Source organism: Martes martes, assembly GCF_963455335.1.
Source record: "Martes martes genome assembly, chromosome: 2".
NCBI lineage: Eukaryota > Metazoa > Chordata > Mammalia > Carnivora > Mustelidae > Martes > Martes martes.
The window spans coordinates 34,898,085-34,919,714 of record NC_137889.1 but is presented as its reverse complement, the minus strand read 5'-3'; the positions used below and the strand labels follow the sequence as shown (position 1 = coordinate 34,919,714).

The window sequence follows — 21,630 nt, the reverse complement described above, 5'->3', positions numbered from 1 at the left end:
GCTAGTATGAGCTATTTTTCTCACCCTCCTTTTGCCTAGCTGGCCCAACGCTGGTGGGTACCAATTCTGACACTTTCCATCTACCTTGTTAGCACTGCACGCCCCATCCCAGGGTTCCCTCGAGGACTGGCTCTGTCTAACCAACCCCCCCCCTACTCTGGCAGAGACTCCTCCAATGGGTCCTGTTCTATCACACCCAGAAGGCATACCTGGCCAAGACCAACTGCTCCCAAAGTGGCTACCAACTAAACACACCTAGTAGATACCCTTAGCCAGAACAAGGCCTTCTGAAGCAGATCTTGTCTTATGGGGAGGCCAGGGGGCAGCGCTGCCCACCAATGCAACAGCAAAAGTCGTGATTTGGCTTGAAACCTACCACAACAGGGGCTAGCCCTGCCCATGAAACCACACACAGTGGTTGTAGCATAGTCACAACAGAAGGGCACACATACCTCAAACAGGGGACAACCCTGGAATGCCTCATTCTGATGAGGGAAATAGTGCTCTGTGCCCCACAGAATACCTTCTATATAAGGCTATACCTTCAAAATAAGGAGCCATAGCTGATCTACCTAATACCAAGACAGAAACAGGCAAAATGAGGAGACAGAAGAATATGTTTGAAATGAAAGAACAAGACAAATCTTGAGAAAGAACTAAACAAAATCTCCATTTTCCATCTCCAATCTCTCTGACAGAGATCAAATTAATAGTCACAAATCTGATAACTAAACTTGGAGAAGACTGGATGAACACGAAGAACTTCAACAAAGAGATATAAAATGCTTAAATAAAAATCAACCAGAGGTGAAGAATACAATACCTGAATGAAAAATACACTTGAGAGAATCAACAGCAGAGTAGAGGATACAGAAGAATGGATTGGTGATCCAGAAGACAGGGTAACGGAAAGCACTCAAGCTGACCAGCAAAAAGAAAAAGAGTTTTAAGAAGGAGGATAATTTAAGGGACTTCTAAGACAACACCAAGCATACTAACATTCTTATTATAGGTGTTCCACAAATGGGAGAGAAAAGAAACAAGCAGAATACTTACCTGAATATGGAATAGCTGAAAACACCCCTTATCAGAAAAAGGAAATGAAATCCAGGTTCTGGAAGGACAGAGAGGACCAAACAAGATGAACCCAAGAAGATCTACAGCAAGATAATTACTAAAACATCAAAAAATAAATATAAAGAGAGAATCTTAAGAGTAGCAAGAGAAGAGTAGTTACATACAAAGGAACACCCATAAACCCATCAGATGATTTTTCAACAAAAACTTTTCAGGCCAGAAGAGATTGTCATGATATATTTAAAGTGCTGAATGGAAAAAACCTACAAACAAGAATACTCTACCCAGCAGGGCTTTCATTAGAATTGAAGGAGAGATAAACAGTTTCCCAGACAAAGGTTAAAGAAGTTCATTACACTAAACCAACCTTATAAGAAATGTCAAAGGGATTTATTTAAGTAGATAAGAAAAAGTCATATCTAGAAGTAAGAAAATTATGAAAGTAATATCTCACTGGGAAAGTAAACATAGAGTGAAGGTAGTGGACCATGCATTTATAAAGTTAGTATGAAGGTGAAAAGACAAAAGCAGTAAAATCAACTATATCTACAGTAATTAGTTAAGCAAAAATAAAAGATGAAACTATGAAATCAAATACATAGAACATGGAGGGGGAATAAATATGTAGGTGCTTTTAGAATGTATTCAAAATAAAGAGATCATCAACGTTAAAAAGATGGTTTTAGGGACACCTGGGGAGCTCAGTTGGTTAAGCAGCAGCCTTCGGCTCAGCCCATAATCCCAGGGTGATGGGATAAAGCCTTGCAACAGGCTCTCCACTCAGCAGTGCTTGTGCTTTCCCTCTCTTGCTCTCTCTCCCTTTCTGTCAAATAAATAAAATCTTTTAAAAAAATGAATAAAAAAATAAAAGATGGCTATATACATAGGTTGTTGTATATGAACCTCATGGTAATCACAAACCAAAAACCTATAATAGATACTAAATAATATAAGGATAAAAGAATCCATGCATAACAGAAAAAAGTCATCAAATCACACAGGTAGGAGAGCAATAGAAGGAACAAAGAAGAACCAAAAATCAACCAGAAAACTATTAATAAAATGTCAGTCAGTACACACCTACCAATAATAACCTTAAATGTAAGTGGACTAAATGCTGCAATCAAAAGGCATAAGATAAGATAGTGGATTTAAAAAAAAACAAGACCCATATATGCTGTCCATAAAAGACTAATTTGAGGCCTAAAGATAGATATAGACTGAAAGTGAAAGGATAGAAAAAGATATTCCATGAAGAAGAAAAAAACTGCAACATTTTCTTATACCATACACAAAAGTAGACGTAAAATGGATGAAACACCTAAATGTGAGACAGGAATCCATCAAAATCCTAGAGTGGAACATGGGCTGCAACTTCTTAGACCTCAGCCACAGCAACTTCTCACTAAACACCTCTCCAAAGGCAAGAAAAATAAAAACAAAGACAAACTATTGTGATTTCATCAAGATAAAAAGCTTCTGTACCCAAAGGAAACAGTCAACACAGCTAAAATGCAACCTACAGATAGGGAGAAGATATTTGCAAATGTCTTATCAGATAAAATCTATAAAGAACTTATCAAACTCAAAACCCAAAGAACAAAACAGTGAAGAAATGGGCAGAAGACATGAACAGATATTTCTCCAAAGAAGACCTACAAATGGCCAACAGACATATGAAACAATGCTCAACATCACTTGGCATCAGAGAAATACAAATCAAAACCACAGTAAGATACCACTTCACACCTGTCAGAGTGGCTAAAATGAACACCTCAGGAAACAACAGATGTTGATGAGCATGCCAAGAATGAGAACCTTCGTAGTGTTGGTGGGAATGCAAACTGGTGCAACCATTCCAGGAAACAGTATGGAGGTTCCTCAAAAAGTTAAAAATAGACTACCCTATGACCCAGCAATTGCATCCAAAGGATAAAAAAATACTGATTCAAAGGGGCACACACACCCCAATGTTTATAGCAGCAATGTCCACAACAGCCAAACCATGGAAAGAGCCCAGATTTACATCAACAGATGAATGGATAAAGAAGATGTGGTGTGTACACACACACACACACACACACACACACACACAAATGGAACACTACTCAGCCATCAAAAAGAATGAAATCTTGCCATTTACAATGACATGGATGGAACTAGAGAGTATTATGCTAAGCAAAATAAGTCAGAAAGACAAATACTACATGATCTCACTCATATGTGGAATTTAAGAAATAAAACAGATGAACATAGGGGAAGGGAAGGAAAAACAAACTAAGATAAAAATAGAGAAGAAGGCAAACCATAAAATACTCTTAACTATAAACAGAGGGTTTCTGAGTTGAGATGGGTGGGGGGGAGGGGTAATTGGGTGATGGGCATTAAGGGGATGGCACTTGGTGAAATGAGCACTGGGTGTTATATGCAACTGATGAGTCACTAAATTCCACCCCAGTAACTAATTAAAAAAAAAAAATCCTTCTGAATCAAAAGAAGATACGCTGAGCTTTAGATGCAGAAAGAATAAAATTTGACTACAGTTGGAAAAAAAATACTAGCATTTAAATAACTTCCAGGAATACAGACACAAAAGCAGGAATTCAGTTTATTACATTTATGTTGAATATACACTAATTTTTAGAAAGTTATAAGTATGTAACAAAATAAGAATTAGAATAAAAATTTATCATAAAAAAGTAGATGATCAATTGATGCAAGGAGAAGACCATATATGGTTCAAAGGAAATTGTAACATTAAGAAAAGATAAGGATGTTCTGAAGGAAAGAATTATTTGTTACAGTTACATGTATGTTCATATAATTTTCTTAGACATAAATTAAGTAAGGACAATAATTGCCCTGAAAATAGTAATAAAACATACACAAACTCACCTTTTCACTTACAAAAATGTTATAGTCCACTGGGTTTTTTTCTGTGCCTTGGTTATCTTCACTAAGATCTTCAAATTCACTGTTTCCACTCTTTAATTTATAAAGAAGATGTTGAAATTCAACTGCAGATTCCAGAGGCTCAATTCCATAAGAAACATTTTCAAATTGCAGTATTCCTCTGTAAAATTAAGACTAAAACTGTAAGTGCTTTTAATCAAATCTCTATTATAAAACTCTGATAGAATCCAAAAGGAGGAGGAGGAAGTGGAGGATAAAGAACAATTTTGAGCTCTGTATTTTGACCCTAACTCTTGACATTATGGAGATAATTCTGAAGAGACAAAAGATCTCCTGCAATCTACAAAATCAGCTTTCCATTTGATTCTCTCTATAGATATAAAGGCAGCAGAAATTATATAATCAGTTGTGAGGTGTATAAGCATACAGCATTACAGTGATTAAGGAATTCCCTGTTCTCCAAGCCAGCGAAATGAAAGCAATAGTAAATAGAAATCTTAATGAATTTCTCTCTGGCTGGCACTGCTTTTAAAAAATGATTAATGGATAAAAAAGATGTGGTCCATATATACAAGGGAATGAACAGATTCAGAATAGAATAGAATGAATAGAATTCAGAAAGGATGAATACCCAGGCTTTGCATCAACATGGATGGGACTGGGGAGATTATGTTAAGTAAAATAAGTCAAGCAGAGAAAGTAAGTTATCATATGGTTTCACGTATTTGTGGAACATAAGGAATAGCACGGAGGACATTAGGAAAAGGAAGGGAAAAATGAAGGGGGGGATCTCGGAGGGGTAGATGAATCATAAAAGACTATGGACTCCGAGAAACAAAATAAGGGTTTTAGAGGGAAGGGGGTAGGGGTGATACCTTAGCCCAGTGATGGGTATTAAGGAGGACACAGATTGCATGGAGCACTGGGTATTATACACAAACAATGAATTGTGGAACACTACATCAAAAACTAATGATGTACTGTATGGTGACTAACACAACACAATTTTAAATAAAGAAAAATGAGGGCGCCTGGGTGGCTCAGTGGGTTAAAGCCTCTGCCTTTGGCTCAGGCCATTATCCCAGGGTCCTGGGATTGAGCCCTACATCAGGCTCTCTGCTCAGCAGGGAGCCTGCTTCCCACGCCACACCCCCACCCCCCACCCCCCACCCACCACCACCTGCCTCTCTACCTACTTGTGATCTCAGGCTGTCAAACAAATAAATAAATTATTTTAAAAAAAAGAGAAAGGAAGAAAAAGAAAAATGATCACATTGCCTATATAACAAAAGTATATATAATAAGTTAAATTTTATTTATAAAAATAAAAATTTAGCTTTAATTATGAAAAGGCATTATTAATCTTTTTATGCATATAGTCTGAATAAGAAATTAAAATCAAGATTTTAAAGAGTAAACAACTTTTATAACTATTCTCTGGCTCTGGCTCTGGTTCAAGTGGCTATTTCCCAAAAACCATAGGGTTCCACATAACAAGCAAAAGGAACAGTTATTTGTTTGTTAACATAAGGATCCTATATTACAAAAATGAAGATGAAGAATTTCCTGACAAAATGGAAAATAGGCACTACGGAAGAAACCCTTTAATTGTTAACATTTAAGACAGTGATATTAGAAAAATATGAATACTATATTAGTAATTATTTGCTTATATAGAATTTGCCCCCTCTTCCTGAAGGTGATTTTCCTTGAGAAAAAGTATGCCTTGTTTGTTTTTATTTATTTTTATATCTCCAAACACTAAGCCAGTAGGAGACACATGGTAGGTACCAAATATACCCATTTGCTGAAAAAATAAGCTATCCTCAACAGCTCCTCCAACTTGCTGTAGTCATTTACATTCAGTTGTCATTTCTATAGCTAAAAAAAAAAAAAAAAACAAGATACAGAGTAAGGAGAGGAGGAAACCTAAACCTTCAAAGAAGTTAGAAATGTCTCTGGTCTGCAAGGAAAGTGAGGAGATACAAGAGAAGAAACATGTCCAGAGGAGGACTTCATTGTATTATCTCCACATGGGAATCCTCCCTCAGCCCCAGACTTAATATAAACATAACAAATTCACTGCAGCCAAATATGTTCACATATCAGTTGCAGAACATAAATAACCTCAATCCAGAGCATGTGCTGAGTGTGACAACAGAATTCAGATGTCCTTCAATATGCCCCTGGTAGTAGCACTGAGCCTAGGAAAGAAAAAAAGAGAAGTATTTAGGACTGACAAATTTTCTAATGATTTCTTATTTTTATGCTTGCTAGAATTTTCTGAATATTTTCATAGGCTACATGGTTTATATATCAGCATGAATAAAGTGATATTCAGGAAAAGTTTCCCTATACTTGTCACTTCTATTATATTAACTACTCTTCTGATTAATATTTGGGATTAATATTTTATTCTGTTTCCAAAGTATTATCCCAGATTTTAGGTTAAATTGCTTTTCAATATATAAATTTAGGTCATCAACTAAAAGACAAAGATTATGAATCTGGATTTCTTTAAAAACCTCATACTCTACTAAAAAAAATCTAAAATTTAAGGACACAGGAAGATTAAGGAACTAGAAAACAATATACCATATCAACACAAACCAAAAGGATGATTCAGAAACTATATTAATACAGGAAATGGAAACTTTAAGGCAAGAAACATTGCCAGGTGATAAAGAGGAACATTTCATAATGAAAAGAGTTTCGAATGATCAGGAAGATATAAATATTCCAAATTTGTATTCACTTACTAGAAAGCTTCAAAACAAATAAGCTCAAAATTAAAAAAATAATAAAAATAGAGAAATGCATAATCATAGTAGAAGACACATTTCTGTCAGTAACTGATAAATCAAACATTCAGGATCTACAGAAGATCTAAACAGCATGTTAGCAACTTAATATAGGTAGAATAAAACCTATATTATTTTTAAAGAATATGTTCTTTTTAAAGAACATAGAACATTTACAAAAATGAAACCATATTCTGGGCCACGAAGAGAGACAAGAAATTTTAAAGAACTGAAGTCATATAAAATTTGATCTCTGAGCACGTACAATTAAGCTGGAGATATAGCAAACATCATCACAGGGAAAAGATTATGTAATTTCCAAGATTCAATAGTGCTATAAATTTTGGTGGAAACCAGTATAAGATTTCTAATTAAGACACTGTTTTATAAGGGAATGAAGGAGAGGAGGAAGGGGCAAGAAAGGAAGCTGACAGCCCTAGCCAATAAAAGTAAAGTAACATGGTGTCCAAATTTAATCTTTCAGCAAATTTTTGTCATGCTAACAATATGCCAGGAATTTTTCCAGGCATTGGGGATAGAACAGTAAATAAAAAAGACTAAAATAAAATCCCTGCCTTCATGAAGATTATTTTGCTGGGGAAACAGAAAATAAATAAAATATATGACACATCATATATTGAAAAGCACCATAATGAAAAACGAAACAGATAGAGAGGACTAAAGGTAAGAGAGCAATTTAAAATCAATAAGGAAACAAGAGCATTGAATGACACATTGGACGAGATGGACCTCATAGATATATACAGAACATTCCAACCTAAAACAACAGAATACTCATACTTCTCAAGTGCACATGGAACCTTCTCCAGAATAGACCATATATAGGGTCACAAATCAGGGCTCAACCAATACCAAAAGATCGAGATTATTCCCTGCATATTCTCAGATCACAATGCTTTGAAACTGGAGCTCAATCAAAAGGAAAAGTTTGGAAGAAACTCAAACACCTGGAAGCTAAAGACCACCTTGCTTAAGAATGCTTGGATCAACCAGGAGATCAAAGAAGAACTTAAACAATTCATGGAAACCAATGAGAATGAAGACACTTAGGCCCAAAACCTATGGGATACAGCAAAGGCAGTCCTAAGGGGGAAATACATAGCCATCCAAGCCTCCCTCAAAAAAATTGAAAAATCCAGAATACACCAGCTGTCTCTACACCTTAAAGAACTGGAGAATCAACAACAAATTAAGCCAACTCCACACACAAGAAGGGAAATAATCAAGATTAGAGCAGAGATCAATGAGATAGAAACTAGAGATACAGTAGAACGTATCAATGAAACTAGAAGCTGGTTTTTTGAATCAATAAGATCAATAAACCATTGGCCACGCTAATCCAAAAGAAAAGAGAGAAAGCTCAAATTAATAAAATTATGAATGAAAAGGGAGAGATCACAACTAACACCAAGGAAATAGAAACAATCATCAGAAGTTATTATCAACAGTTATATGCCAATAAGTTAAGCAACCTAGATGAAATGGATGCATTCCCAGAAAATTATAAACTCCCAAAATTGAACCAGGAAGAAACTGAAAACCTGAATAGACTGATATCTAGTAACGAGATTGAAGCAGTGATCAAAAACCTCCCAAAAAACAAGAGCCCAGGACCTGATGGATTCCCTGGGGAATTCTACCAAACTTTCAAAGAAGAAATAACACCTATTCTCCTGAAGCTGTTTCAAAAAATTGAAGCAGAAGGAAAACTTCCAGAATCTTTTTATGAAGCCAGCATTACCCTGATCCCCAAACCAGGCAAAGACCACACCAAAAAGGAGAATTTCAGACCAATATCACTGATGAATATGGATGCTAAGATTCTCAACAAGATTCTAGCAAATAGGATCCAACAACACATTAAAAAGGTTATCCACCATGACCAGGTGGGATTCATCCCTGGGTTACAAGGATGGTTCAACATTCACAAATCAATCAATGTGATAGAACAAATCAATAAGAGAAGAGAGAAGAACCACATGGTCCTCTCAATTGATGCAGAAAAAGCATTTGACAAAATCCAGCATCCGTTCCTGATTAAAATGCTTCAAAGTATAGGGATAAAGGGAACATTCCTGAACTTCATAAAATCTATGAAAGACCCACAGCAAACATCATCCTCAATGGGAAAAAGCTCTCAGCCTTCCTGTTGAGATCAGGAACACGACAAGGATGCCCACTCTCGCCACTCTTGTTCAACACAGTATTAGAAGTCCTAGCAACAGCAATCAGACAACAAAGAAAAATAAAAGGTATCCAAATTGGCAAGGAAGAAGTCAAACTCTCTCTCTTCGCAGATGACATGATTCTTTATATGGAAAACCTGAAAGACTCCACCCCCAAACTACTAGAGCTCATACAGCAATTCAGTAATGTGGCAGGATACAAAGTCAATGTCCAAAAATCAGTGGCTTTCTTATACACTAACAATGAAAATACAGAAAGGGAAATTAGATAATCGATTCCATTTACTATAGCACCAAGAACCATAAGATACCTGGAAGTAAACCTAACCAAAGACGTAAAGGATGTGTACTTGAGGAACTACAGAACACTCATGAATGAAATTGAAGAAGACACAAAAAGATGGAAGACCATTCCATGCTCTTGGATCGGAAGAATAAACACTGTTAAAATGTCTATACTGCCTAGAGCAATCTATACTTTTAATGCCATTCCGATCAAAATTCCACCAGTATTTTTCAAAGAGCTGGAGCAAATAATCCTAAAATTTGTATGGAATCAGAAGAGACCCCAGATTGCTAAGGAAATGTTGAAAAATAAAAACAAAACTGGGGGCATCACGTTACCTGATTTCAAGCTTTACTACAAAGCTGTGATCACCAAGACAGCATGGTACTGGCATAAAAACAGACACATAGACCAGTGGAACAGAGTAGAGAGCCCAGATATGGACCCTCAACTTTATGGTCAAATAATCTTCAACAAAGCAGGAAAAAACATACAGTGGAAAAAAGACAGTCTCTTCAATAAATGGTGCTGGGAACATTGGACAGCTATATGTGGAAGAATGAAACTCAACCATTCTCTTACACCGTACACAAAGATAAACTCGAAATGGATAAAAGACCTCAACGTGAGACAGGAATTCATCAGAATCCTAGAGGAGAACATAGGCAGTAACCTCTTCAATATCAGTCACAGCAACTTCTTTCAAGATATGTCTCCAAAGGCAAAGGAAACAAAGCAAAAATGAACTTTTGGGACTTCATCAAGATCAAAAGCTTCTGCACAGCAAAGGAAACAGTCAACAAAACAAAGAGGCAATCCACGGAATGGGAGAAGATATTTGCAAATGACAGTACAGACAAAAGGCTGATATCCGGGATCTATAAAGAACTTCTCAAACTCAACACACACAAAACAGATAACCATGTCAAAAAATGGGCAGAAGACATGAACAGACACTTCTCCAGTGAAGACATACAAATGGCTATCAGACACATGAAAAAATGATCATCATCACTAGCCATCAGGGAGATTCAAATTAAAACCATATTGAGATACCACCTTACACCAGTTAGAATGGCCAAAATTAGCAAGACAGGAAACAACGTGTGTTGGAGAGGATGTGGAGAAAGGGGAACCCTCCTACACTGTTGGTGGGAATGCAAGTTGGTGAGCCACTTTGGAGAACAGTGTGGAGATTCCTTAAGAAACTAAAAATAGAGCTTCCTTATGACCCTGCAATTGCATTACTGGGTATTTACCCCAAAGATACATATGTAGTGAAAAGAAGGGCCATCTTTACCCCAATGTTTATAGCAGCAATGGCCATGGTCGCCAAACTGTGGAAAGAACCAAGATGCCCTTCAATGGATGAATGGATAAGGAAGATGTAGTCCATATACATGATGGAGTATTATGCCTCCATCAGAAAGGATGAATACCCAACTTTTGTATCAACATGGACAGGACTGGAAGAGATTATGCTGAGTGAAATAAGTCAAGCAGAGAGTTAATTATCATATGGTTTCACTTATTTGTGGAACATAACAAATAACAAGGAGGACATAAGGAGATGGAGAGGAGAAGAGAGATGAGGGAAATTGGAAGGGGAGATGAAAAATGAGAGCCTATGGACTCTGAAAAACAATCTGAGGGTTCTGAAGGGGCGGGGGGGTGGGACATTGAGGGAGCCAGGTGGTGGGTATTATGGAGGGCACGTATGGCATGGAGCACTGGGTGTGGTGCATAAACAATGAGTTCCGTTATGCTGAAAAGAAATTAATTAATTAATTAATTAATTAAATAGGAGTTGGTAATTTTAAGCAAAGACCTTAAGGAAAGGGAATCTTGGGAAAGAGCTAGCATCTGGATCAAAGAAAATAGAAAGTGATCCTGGAAGAAGAAGATGTCTGGTATGCTGAAGAACAGCAAGGATACCAATGTAGTTGGAACAGAATGACCAAGGTAGGCAGTAATAGGAAATGAGGTCAGTTAGGTAAAGAGAACCAGACTGTATAAAGGCTGTAGGATGTTGAAATGACTTTGGCTCTCATTTTGTGAACAGGATGTCATACCATAGAGGGTTCTGAGTGCAGAAACAATGTGTCTAGGCTCTAACAGGACTGATCTTTTTGGTCATGTTGAAAACTGACTAAAGGGATGGACAAGGTATAGAAACAAGATTATTCAGGAAGTTATAGCAATAATCTAAGAATTTACTTGGAAAAGAGTGTTATCAGGATGGAGACAGGGGAAGCGGATGGATGTGGCTATCTAATTTAAAGGGTAGGGTCATTATTGATGGAGTGATAGGGGAAAAAAAGAAAAGGTTTAAAATACTGTGTTCAGTATTTGTGTTTGGTTTTATTAGTGTTTAATTTATATTCATTTATTCAACAAAAGATAAATAAACTAATTAACTAAATGGTGTCTCTGTTCTATGCAGAATAGAAGCCTTAGTCCATCTAGTTTGTCTTTAATTTACCAAGACTTCAGGAAAGGCTAATAATGAGGGAAATGAGGCAATAACCCGATCCTTAAATATATCCCTTATGAATACAGTATTCTGTATTAGGAAAACATTTATTCAATGTAAAGAAGATGTTTAAAATCTGTAAAATACAGAATTTAAATCTTACCTGAATATCTGAAGGATGAGAATTCACAGATCCTTGGTTATACAAGTAAACCATAAAATTATGTGCTAAAAAAAAACTATTAAAAATGAGATAATATTAAAAGTTATTCTTTTTGAAACATATAAAGCAGTGCTCAGCAAACTAATACCCTCAGGCCAAATCTGGCCTACTCTGTCTTTGTAAATAAAGTTTTATTGGCACACAGCCACACCCACCAATTTATGTATGGTCCATGGCTGTTTTTAAGTTACAACAGCAGAGCTGAGTCATTTTAACAGAAACAGTATGGTTCTCAAAGCCTGAAATACTTGCTCTCCAGGCCTGGACCTTTGTAGTAAGTCTGCAAACCAAACAAAGGTAGTATTTTCTTTTGACATAAATATACAGTTTATATTCAAAGAAATACACACTCAAAATAATTTTCCTATTTTAATGAACTCCTTTATTTTATTTTAATGAACTCCTTTAAAATAAGAAGGGACTACAAGATGAGAAAAAAGGCATTTTAAAATTTGCAAAGATATAAACCACGTGTAGGATTATGAGAGTTTTCCATTCTTTCATTCTTTCTAAATTTCACTACCATGCATATATATTACCTTTATAATGAAGTAGAAGAGTATTGTGTAAAAGTCGTATTAATCTGAATGTAGATACTGAAACTACAAATCCGAGTTCAACCTTCTCTGGTATCACTCCCTATACTTATTATCCTATTTCCTCACCTCATGGTCACTCCTCAATCCAATGTAACATAACTAGACCACTTAGATTAGCTAGTTAGGCATCCTCCACTAAAAGTGATCTTCTACGGGTAACTAATAACCTCCTAGATGTCAAATCCAAAATGCATTTTGAAGTCAAATAAAACTACTCTGACACAGACATACTACTGACCACACTTCCCTTTTTTAAGCCATCTACTCTTCAACTTCAATCATTCTATTTCCACCTGGCTTCCCTAACAACTTTCTGTATACTTTAAGAGTCCCTTCATCTGGGTCCTACCTCTACAGGTTTATCTTGTTCATTTCTGGTGCTTCATTTATACCTACATAAATAGATGGCTTTGAAATTCACATTCACATTCTAAACTGTCAACTGGACATTTCCCTTGGCATATCCTACAAGCACTTCATATCTAATTTTTTTCAAAACTGAGCTCACATTTCCCCTGACTCAGATCTGTTCCTCTTCTCCTTCACTGCTACACCAAATCTCTTCTACCACTAAATCCAGTGTTAGCTAATCTTTTTCCTGCCACCTCAGTATATATCCCAAAAGGAAAAAAATTCCCTACCTCTACATAGTTCTACTTTCTGTTATTTCTCATATAAGCTATTTGCAATACCTTCCTATATCACTATGCCATCATAATCATTATGCAAGTAATTTCCCAAAACAATACACACATGCTTTACCCACCTCCTAAACTCCAGTCCCTATAATTCTTACCACTGTTAATAGTCCTGATAAGATGTTCAAATGCACTGAGTACTCTCACTTTCCCTCTTACACAACTTGAAAAGATCTTTGAGTTGCCATTTACCATATTCTTCCCTTCTGTCTACAGGAGTAGGTTAACTCTTCTTTTACTCAATCCTATTCTTTGGCATTTTATACAATAAATAGCTTGTTTACACATCTCTAAGAAAATTCCCTCCAGCCTAAGAAACTTTGTTTCTTCCTTCTTAAAAAGCATTCATCTGCACCTGTTTCTTCTTTTTCTGCCAAACATTTTTGAAAAAGTTATTTACAACTTACTACCTTAAGTTTCTCACAATCCACCTCTCCCTAATACCATATAGTCTAGTTCTATAATCAAAATTTAACTGAAATTATCCTATTCAAAGTCACATATTAATTCTAAGCCAACTTTTCTCTGCATGAGAGACATTTCCATGGTTTCCTGGTTTCCATGAGATAATTAAACCCTGCAGAAAGTTATTTCAATTACTTTCTCAGTTCTCTGAGGGAAGTACACAGCTAGTACTATTTTTCATAAACTCTCACAAGGGTATAGTCTCATTCCATAATAGATTCCTTATTCCAGGCCTGTCTCTCTGATCAAATCCTGATACACTTACAGACCTACTTCTTATTCCAACATTCTGCCCTGATTATATAGGTCTTTCTGGTTCTGTCAACAAGATCATATAGATTAATCTTTAGAAGGGGGAGCTTATTTTTTTTCTGTTCCCCTCTATTCACAAAAGACTACTTGAGGCATTAGGACCAAAAATTAAATTAACTCTCAGGAAAGCATCTGTTCATCTGAAATAACTAAAATGTTTAATAACAACTAAATTAATTATTTTTAACTCTCCATTTTTATTTTAAATAAATAAATTCATATCAATAAAATGAAATACAAAACTAAATGAATAAAAAGTTACCTTTGCTTAAGGTGTACAGTGTATGGCTTCTCATCTATTGCAATAGTATAGGATATCTGTTCCTAGAGAATTCAGAACAAATGAAACGAAGATTCATGAAACAGCAGCAAAACAATAATTTTATATCAACCAGTCCCTCCAAACATTCCCTAAAATGTCTTGATTAAAATGTCTCAGACTATATATGATTTAAAATTTGCAAAAAATATTAAAAATGATATCGTGTATTTATTATATAACCCAGTCAATTCCTATAAAAATAAGCCTAACATAAGAATTTATATGGGATTAGAAATCTATATATAACTATATATAACTGAATTTTAACTTCTTCTGAAATTAGAGACCACATTTTATGCTATAATTTCTATGTAGGTGGCATCACCAGGACAATAAGACATCCTATATCAGCAAAGCTTATTCTATCAGGCACAAAAGATATTTAACTGTTTTCTTAAAATGTATTGCCTGATCTCTATATTTTTAAGTAGAAAATTCTTAACAAAATTTGGTATTGTTTTTGACTCTATCACTACTATCCTCAAGTTAAAACATGGATAATGACAAGTTGCAATACCACTAAGTTGCTGAAGCTGAGTGATGAGATTTTATCCAACCCAAGAGAACTTGTAAAAAGCAAGAGTTAGAGCATCATTGAAAAGAAAACGTAAGCATATAAAAACCAAAAAGACACAAATACCAGAACACAGAAAAAGATAAGGCTTCTAGGATTTGTGACTGTCAGCTCTCCCACCCACAAAAACCCCATAAGGGGCAACACAAAGATAGTCTGGTAGTTTGAAGTCCCTGAAACCCCAACAAACAGACTGTGGATAGATATCTGGTCTCACTGCAGACCCTTCCCACCAACGAGAACTTCTCGGGGGACAACACAGGCAGAACACACCCTGCAGTGTGTTGAGACTGCAGTCCTGGCAAACATCTGGTCTGCTCAATTCAAGTCCAAGGTGGCCCCAGACTGACCCCTTAACAACACAGGGACCAAGCATTCCCCACAAAAGGAAAAGAGAAACACTGCAGACAACTGGACATAAGGCATATGCCTCTCAATCACATTAGGACACATACAACATACATAGGCGACACCGATGGAGCACCAGGTTCTGGTAAATAGGGAACATCGCACTTCAGGGCACTACAGCACCTCTTCTTCATAAAGTCACTACTTTCCAGAGCAGAAGTAGTTGACTTTCCTAACACACAGAAACAGACACAAAGAGACAAAATGAGAAGACAGAAAAGTATGTCTCAAATGAAAATAAACAAGCTAATAAATTCACAGCAAAAGAGCTAAATGAAATGAAGATAAGCAATATGCCTGAAAGAGAATTCAAAGTAATGCTCTAAAGATACTCACTGGACTTAAGAAGATCTCCATTAGAACTTAAACAAAGAAATAGAAAATATAAAAAGAACCAATCTGGGATGAAGAACTCAATAATAGAAATTAAAAATACACTAGAGGGAATAATAAACTAGAGGAAGGAGAAGAAGAAACCAAAAAACCAAGAGACAGAGTAATGGAAAGCAATCAAGCTTAACAGCAAATAGTAAAAGAATAATAAAAAAATGAGAATAATATAACAAGTGTAAGAGTATTAGCATTATAGGAATCCCAGAAGGAGCAGAGAGAGAGAAAAGAGGGAAGAAAACGTATTCAAGGAAATAACAAAGGAAAAAGTCACTAACCTGGGAAACAGATATCAAGATCCAGGAATCACAGAGAACCCCCAACAAAATCAACCCAAAGAGGTCTACACCAAGACACATAATAATTAAAATGGCACAAAGAAGTGAAGAGAATTTTAAAAGCACTAAGAGAAAACAATTATATACAAGGGAAATCTCATAAAGCTATCAGCTGATTTATCAGCAGAAACTTTGTAGGCCAAAAGGGACTGGCGTGATATATTTAAAGTGCTAAAAGGAAAAAAAAATCTGCAGCCAAGAATACTCTATCTAGCAAGGATATCATTCAAAATAAGAGGAGAGATAAATAGTTTCCCAGATGAACAAATGTTAAGGAATTCATCACCACTAAATCAGCCATACAAGAAATGATAAAGGAAATACTTTTGCTAGGTACCCAATCACTGTGGACATTAGTAAGATGTCAGAACTAGACTTCAGAATGATAATTATAAATATGCTAGCTGGACTGGAAAAAAGCACAGACCATACTAGTGAATACCCTTCTGGAGAAATAAAAGAACTAAAATCTAACCAAGTTGAAATCGAAAAAAGCTATTAATGAGGTGCAATCAAAACTAGAGGCTCAATGGAGGAGAGGGAAGATGGCAGAGAAGCAGGAGACCCTGTTTCAACCAGTTCCCTAAAATGAGCTAAATATCTACCAGAACACTCTGAACACCCATGAAATCAGCCTGAGATGTAAGATTACACACTTCTGGATCTCTACATGAACAGAAGACATCAGTGGAGAGGTAAAGCCGAGTGGGAATGCTCGGACTAATATCCGAGGATAAACAGAAAGGGGAGGGAGCCACCAGAAGCGACCCACTGAAAAGTAATACTCCAATATGAAAGTACCCTGTGATTGGGGAACAGCATTAACTTGGAATCTGGTCAAAAGCACTCAAAAGAGCAAAAGGTCTTAAGGGGCAACTGGTGTAATCAGGCAGTCATGGGCATGGGCCCAGGATGCTCACCACTGGCGACCTCCCATGCCAGAGAGAGTCCAGCAGAGCCTCCGGTCCATGGTTCCTGAGCTCCTGACTTTCCACTGCTTTACACCACTGCTCGCCTGGGCACACTCCCGCCAGCACCTCAGAGAGTCTGGTGTGGGCACCAGCTGGCAGTCTCTGGGCCCGCAGCCTTCTGAGACCAGCCTTGGGGTCTGAACACTCCCAGCCCATACCTGAGAAACCCAGTGCCATCTCCAGTCAGGATACCTTAGCTGGAAGCCTTCCGCGACCTGCATGATCATGGGGTCTGAGAGCCCCTGGCATGGGCTGCACTCCAGACAGCAGTCCCGGCAAATGCAGCCACCAGAAGTGGGCTCTCCGGACCAATATAGCGCATGGCTTTAGTGGCACAAGGATGAAAAGACAAGCAGGGGGCCTCGGGTGGCCACTGGGACAGTGGCTGGGGATGCGTGCCATCTGTGGGAAGTTGCGTTGTTCAGCAGAGTTTGCAGAGGGGGAGTCTGTGTGTTCTGGACCATCAAGAGAGGAACAGTCTAAGGCTTCTCTCTGAGGCAGAGATCTAGGTAGAGACAGATTTTTTTTCTTTGCTCTGACCCTCTGAAAAGCTGCAAAAAGCTGCCAAAGAACAAAAACCTCCACAGAACAAAAGCCTGAAAAACTAGTTTCCACACAGCCCCTTGACAGTCTGCAGGGCTACTCAACCAGAGCAATATTAACTGGAAAACAATGTAGCAGACCCCTCCCCCAGAAAACAAGACAAAAGAACAAGAGAACAATCACCACAGGGTCCACATAAAACTGTAAAACCACAACATCAGGGGAAAACAATATATTAAGCTCCCATATTGCCCTAAAACCTGTATATTTCATAAATACAACTTTTTTTAAAATTCGTTCTCACAATTCTTGTTAATTTTTTAACCTACTTACCATTACAGTTAGAGGTTTAACACAAGATATTCCATAATAACTTTTTAATTTGAACTTTTTTCATACAAATACCTGTGTTCCGTTTTCTTTTTCTTTTGTTTTGTTTTAATATACATATAGATATAAGCTTCAAGGTAATCCTATTTCCTTATTCAATACTACCCCTATATATAAACCAATTTTAATTTCCCTATATCTCTGGAAAGTTGAGTCCTTTAACAAAGATAACAAGATACACCCAGGAAGAACCAAAAAAACTTCTTCACCCACATTGAGGATTTATAACCATCCTCCCATCTTTTTCTTCTGTCAGGGTTTCTGTGTATTTGCTTTCATTCTGGTATTACATAAATCTTATTCTTGGAGTTCATTTTGGCTAAGTTCTTCTATTTTTTTCTTCTCATTTGCTTTTGTCAGTCTCTGTTTTTGTTTATGTATCATATAATCTTACTTTTGGGACTCATTTTGGCTAGATTTTCTCTTTTTTTTTTTTTCTCTTTCTCTCTCTCTCTTTTTCATATTTCTTTCTTTTTGGTGGTGACTTCCAACTGCTCCGAAACTTTCCAGGGTTCATCTTGCCTGGCTTGTGGTTGATATATTCAGCTATACATCCCTTCAACTACCACTCACCAAAATGACTGGGAGGAGGAAACTCAACAGAGGAATAATTCAGAGACTGTGCCCTCTCCCACAGAACTATTGGATATGGACATAAACAGTATGTCGGAAGGAGAATTCAGGGTAACAATTAACCAGGCAATGGTTAGAGAAAACCATTAGTGACAACATAAAATCTCTGAGGGCAGAAGTGAGAGCCAATCTGGCAGAAGTTAAAAATGCTATCGATGAGATCCAATCTAATCTAAATACTCTAAGAGCTCAGGTAACTGAGGCAGAAGGCAGAATTAGTGATCTAGAGGGCAAACTGATAGAGAAGAAGGATCAGGAGGAGGCCTGGAACAAACAGCTTAGAAGCCATGAAAACAGAATTAGGGAAATAAATGATGCCACAAAACATTCCAATGTCAGAATAATTGGGGTCCCTGGGGAGGGGAGAAGAAGGAAGACTAGAAGATATAGTTGAACAAATTCTGGATGAAATTTCCCTGATCTGGGGAATGGAACAAGTGGTCGTGTCCTAAACACAGAAAAGACACCCTCTAAGGTCAACAAATCTAGAAAGACCTCCAGGCACTTAATTGTGAAATTCACGAATCATGATTTTAAACAAGAGGTCTTTTTTAAAATATTTTATTTATTTATTTGACAGGGGGAGAGAGAGAGAGAGAGAATGAGAGGGGAGAAGGTCAGAGGGAGAAGCAGACTCCCCATGGAGCTGGGAGCCCAATGTGGGACTCAATCCCGGGATTCCAGGATCATGACCTGAGCCAGAGGCAGTCGCTTAACCAACTGAGCCACCCAGATCCCTAAACAAGAGGTCTTCAGGGAAGCTAGGGGAAAGAGATTCCTTACATACAGAGAAAGGCCCATTAGAATAACAACACACCTGCCCACAGAAACCTGGCAAGCCAGAAAGGGCTGGCAAGACATATTCAGGGCACTAAATGAGAAGAACATGCAGCCAAGAATACTTTATCCAGCAAGGCTGACATTCACAATCGATGGAGACATAAAGAGCTTCCAAGACGGGCAAGGTTTAAAAGAGTTTGTGAGCACCACGCCAGCACTACAAGAAATATTAAGGGGGGCTCTATAAAAGAATAAACTCAAGAGTGACATAGAACAGAAATTTATAGACACAATTTATAGAAACAAGGACTTCTCAGGCAACATGATGTCACTAAAAACTTATGTTTCAATAATCACTCTCAACATAAACAGCCTAAATGCACCCATAAAAAGGCACAGGGTTGCAGACTGGATAAAATGACAGAACCTGGACAGGAGGAGTCAAGATGGCGGAGAAGTAGCAGGCTGAGACGACTTCGGGTACCAGGAGATCAGCTAGATAGCTTATCTAACCATTGTGAACACCTACAAATCCAACGGGAAATCGAAGAGAAGAAGAGCAACAATTCTACAAACAGAAAATCGATCACTTTCTGAAAGGTAGGACCTGCGGAGAAATGAATCCAAAGCGACGGGAAGATAGACCGGCGGGGAGGGGCCGGCTCCCGGCAAGCGGCGGAGCAACGGAGCACAAAATCGGGACTTTTAAGTCTACTCCACTGGCAGACATCGCTCCAGAGGCTAAACCGGGGGGAAACCCAGGCGGGGTCAGCATAACCCCAGGTCCCGCGGGGTCACAGAAGGACCGGGGGTGTCTGAGGGCCGCAGAGCTCACAGGTATTAGAGCGGGGAAGCCGGCTACAGCGACAAAGCCGAGGAGTGAGCTCTCATCCCAGGGTTACCTTGTGCCGGTCCCAGGCTGGGTGGGCTCAGAGCGCGGCCGGAGGCCACGGAGACGGAACCGACTGGGCGCTTTTCTCCAGGTTCCAGCAATTGACTGCTTTCCTCAAGGCACGACCGCAGGCCAGGGAGTCAGGGTGGTTGCGCGCTTTTCTCTGAGGGCGCACTGAGGAGTGGAACCCCAAGCTCTCGACTCCTCTGGGCCAAGAGATTGGGAGGCCGCCATCTTCATCCCCGTCCTCTGGAACTCTACGGAAAGTGCTCAGGGAACAAAAGCTCCCGAAAGCAAACCCAAGCAGATTACTTAGCCTGGCCCCTGGCAAGGGCGGTGCAATTCTGCCTGCGGCAAAGAAACTTGAGAATCACTACAACAGGCCCCTCCCCCAGAAGATCAACAAGAAACCCATCCAAAACCAACTTCACACACCAAGAACAGAGGAATTCCACAGGAGGAGAAAGCAAATCTTATCTGGACAAAATGACAAGGCGGAAAAACTCACCTCAAAAAAAAGAACAAGAGGCAGTACCGAAGGCTGGAGACCTAATCAAAACGGACATTGGTAACATGACAGATCTAGAGTTCAGAATGACAATTCTCAAGGTTCTAGCCGGGCTCGAAAAAGGCATAGAAGATATTAGAGAAACCCTCTCCGGAGAGATAAAAGCACTTTCTGGAGAAATAAAAGAACTAAAATCTAACCAAGTTGAAATAAAAAAAGCTATTAATGAGGTGCAATCAAAAATAGAAGCTCTCACTGCTAGGATAAATGAGGCAGAAGAAAGAATCAGTGACATAGAAGACCAAATGACAGAGAATAAAGAAGCTGAGCAAAAGAGAGACAAACAAATACTGGACCACGAGGAGAGAATTCGAGAGATAAGCGACACCATAAGACGACACAACATTAGAATAATTGGGATTCCAGAAGAAGAAGAAAGAGAGAGAGGAGCAGAAGGTATATTGGAGACAATTACTGGAGAAAATTTCCCTAATATGGCAAAGGGAACAAATATCAAAATCCAGGAGATGCTAAGAATGCCCCTCAAAATCAATAAAAATAGGTCCACACCTCGTCACCTGAGAGTAAAATTTACAAGTCTTAGTGACAAAGAGAAAATCCTGAAAGCAGCCCGGGAAAAGAAGTCTGTAACATACAAAGGTAAAAACATTAGATTGGCAGCGGACCTATCCACAGAGACCTGGCAGGCCAGAAAGAACTGGCATGATACATTCAGAGCACTAAACGAGAAAAACATGCAGCCAAGAATACTATATCTGGCTAGGCTATCATTGAAAATAGAAGGAGAAATAAAGAGCTTCCAGGAC

The 21,630-nt window shown here is 38.0% G+C and overlaps 1 protein-coding gene across 1 annotated transcript in view; it reads right to left on the bottom strand.

The window, feature by feature from the left end:
• ADAM32 (ADAM metallopeptidase domain 32) overlaps positions 1-21,630 on the bottom strand; it is a gene marked incomplete at both ends in the record, with an annotated part of 188,452 nt that overhangs the window by 145,567 nt on the left and 21,255 nt on the right. Inside the window, 4 exons of the mRNA XM_080796289.1 lie at positions 3,973-4,150; positions 6,118-6,194; positions 11,921-11,996; positions 14,317-14,378. Of these exons, the coding sequence (XP_080652415.1) occupies positions 3,973-4,150; positions 6,118-6,194; positions 11,921-11,996; positions 14,317-14,378 (393 nt within the window). The remainder of the gene's footprint in view (positions 1-3,972; positions 4,151-6,117; positions 6,195-11,920; positions 11,997-14,316; positions 14,379-21,630) is intronic.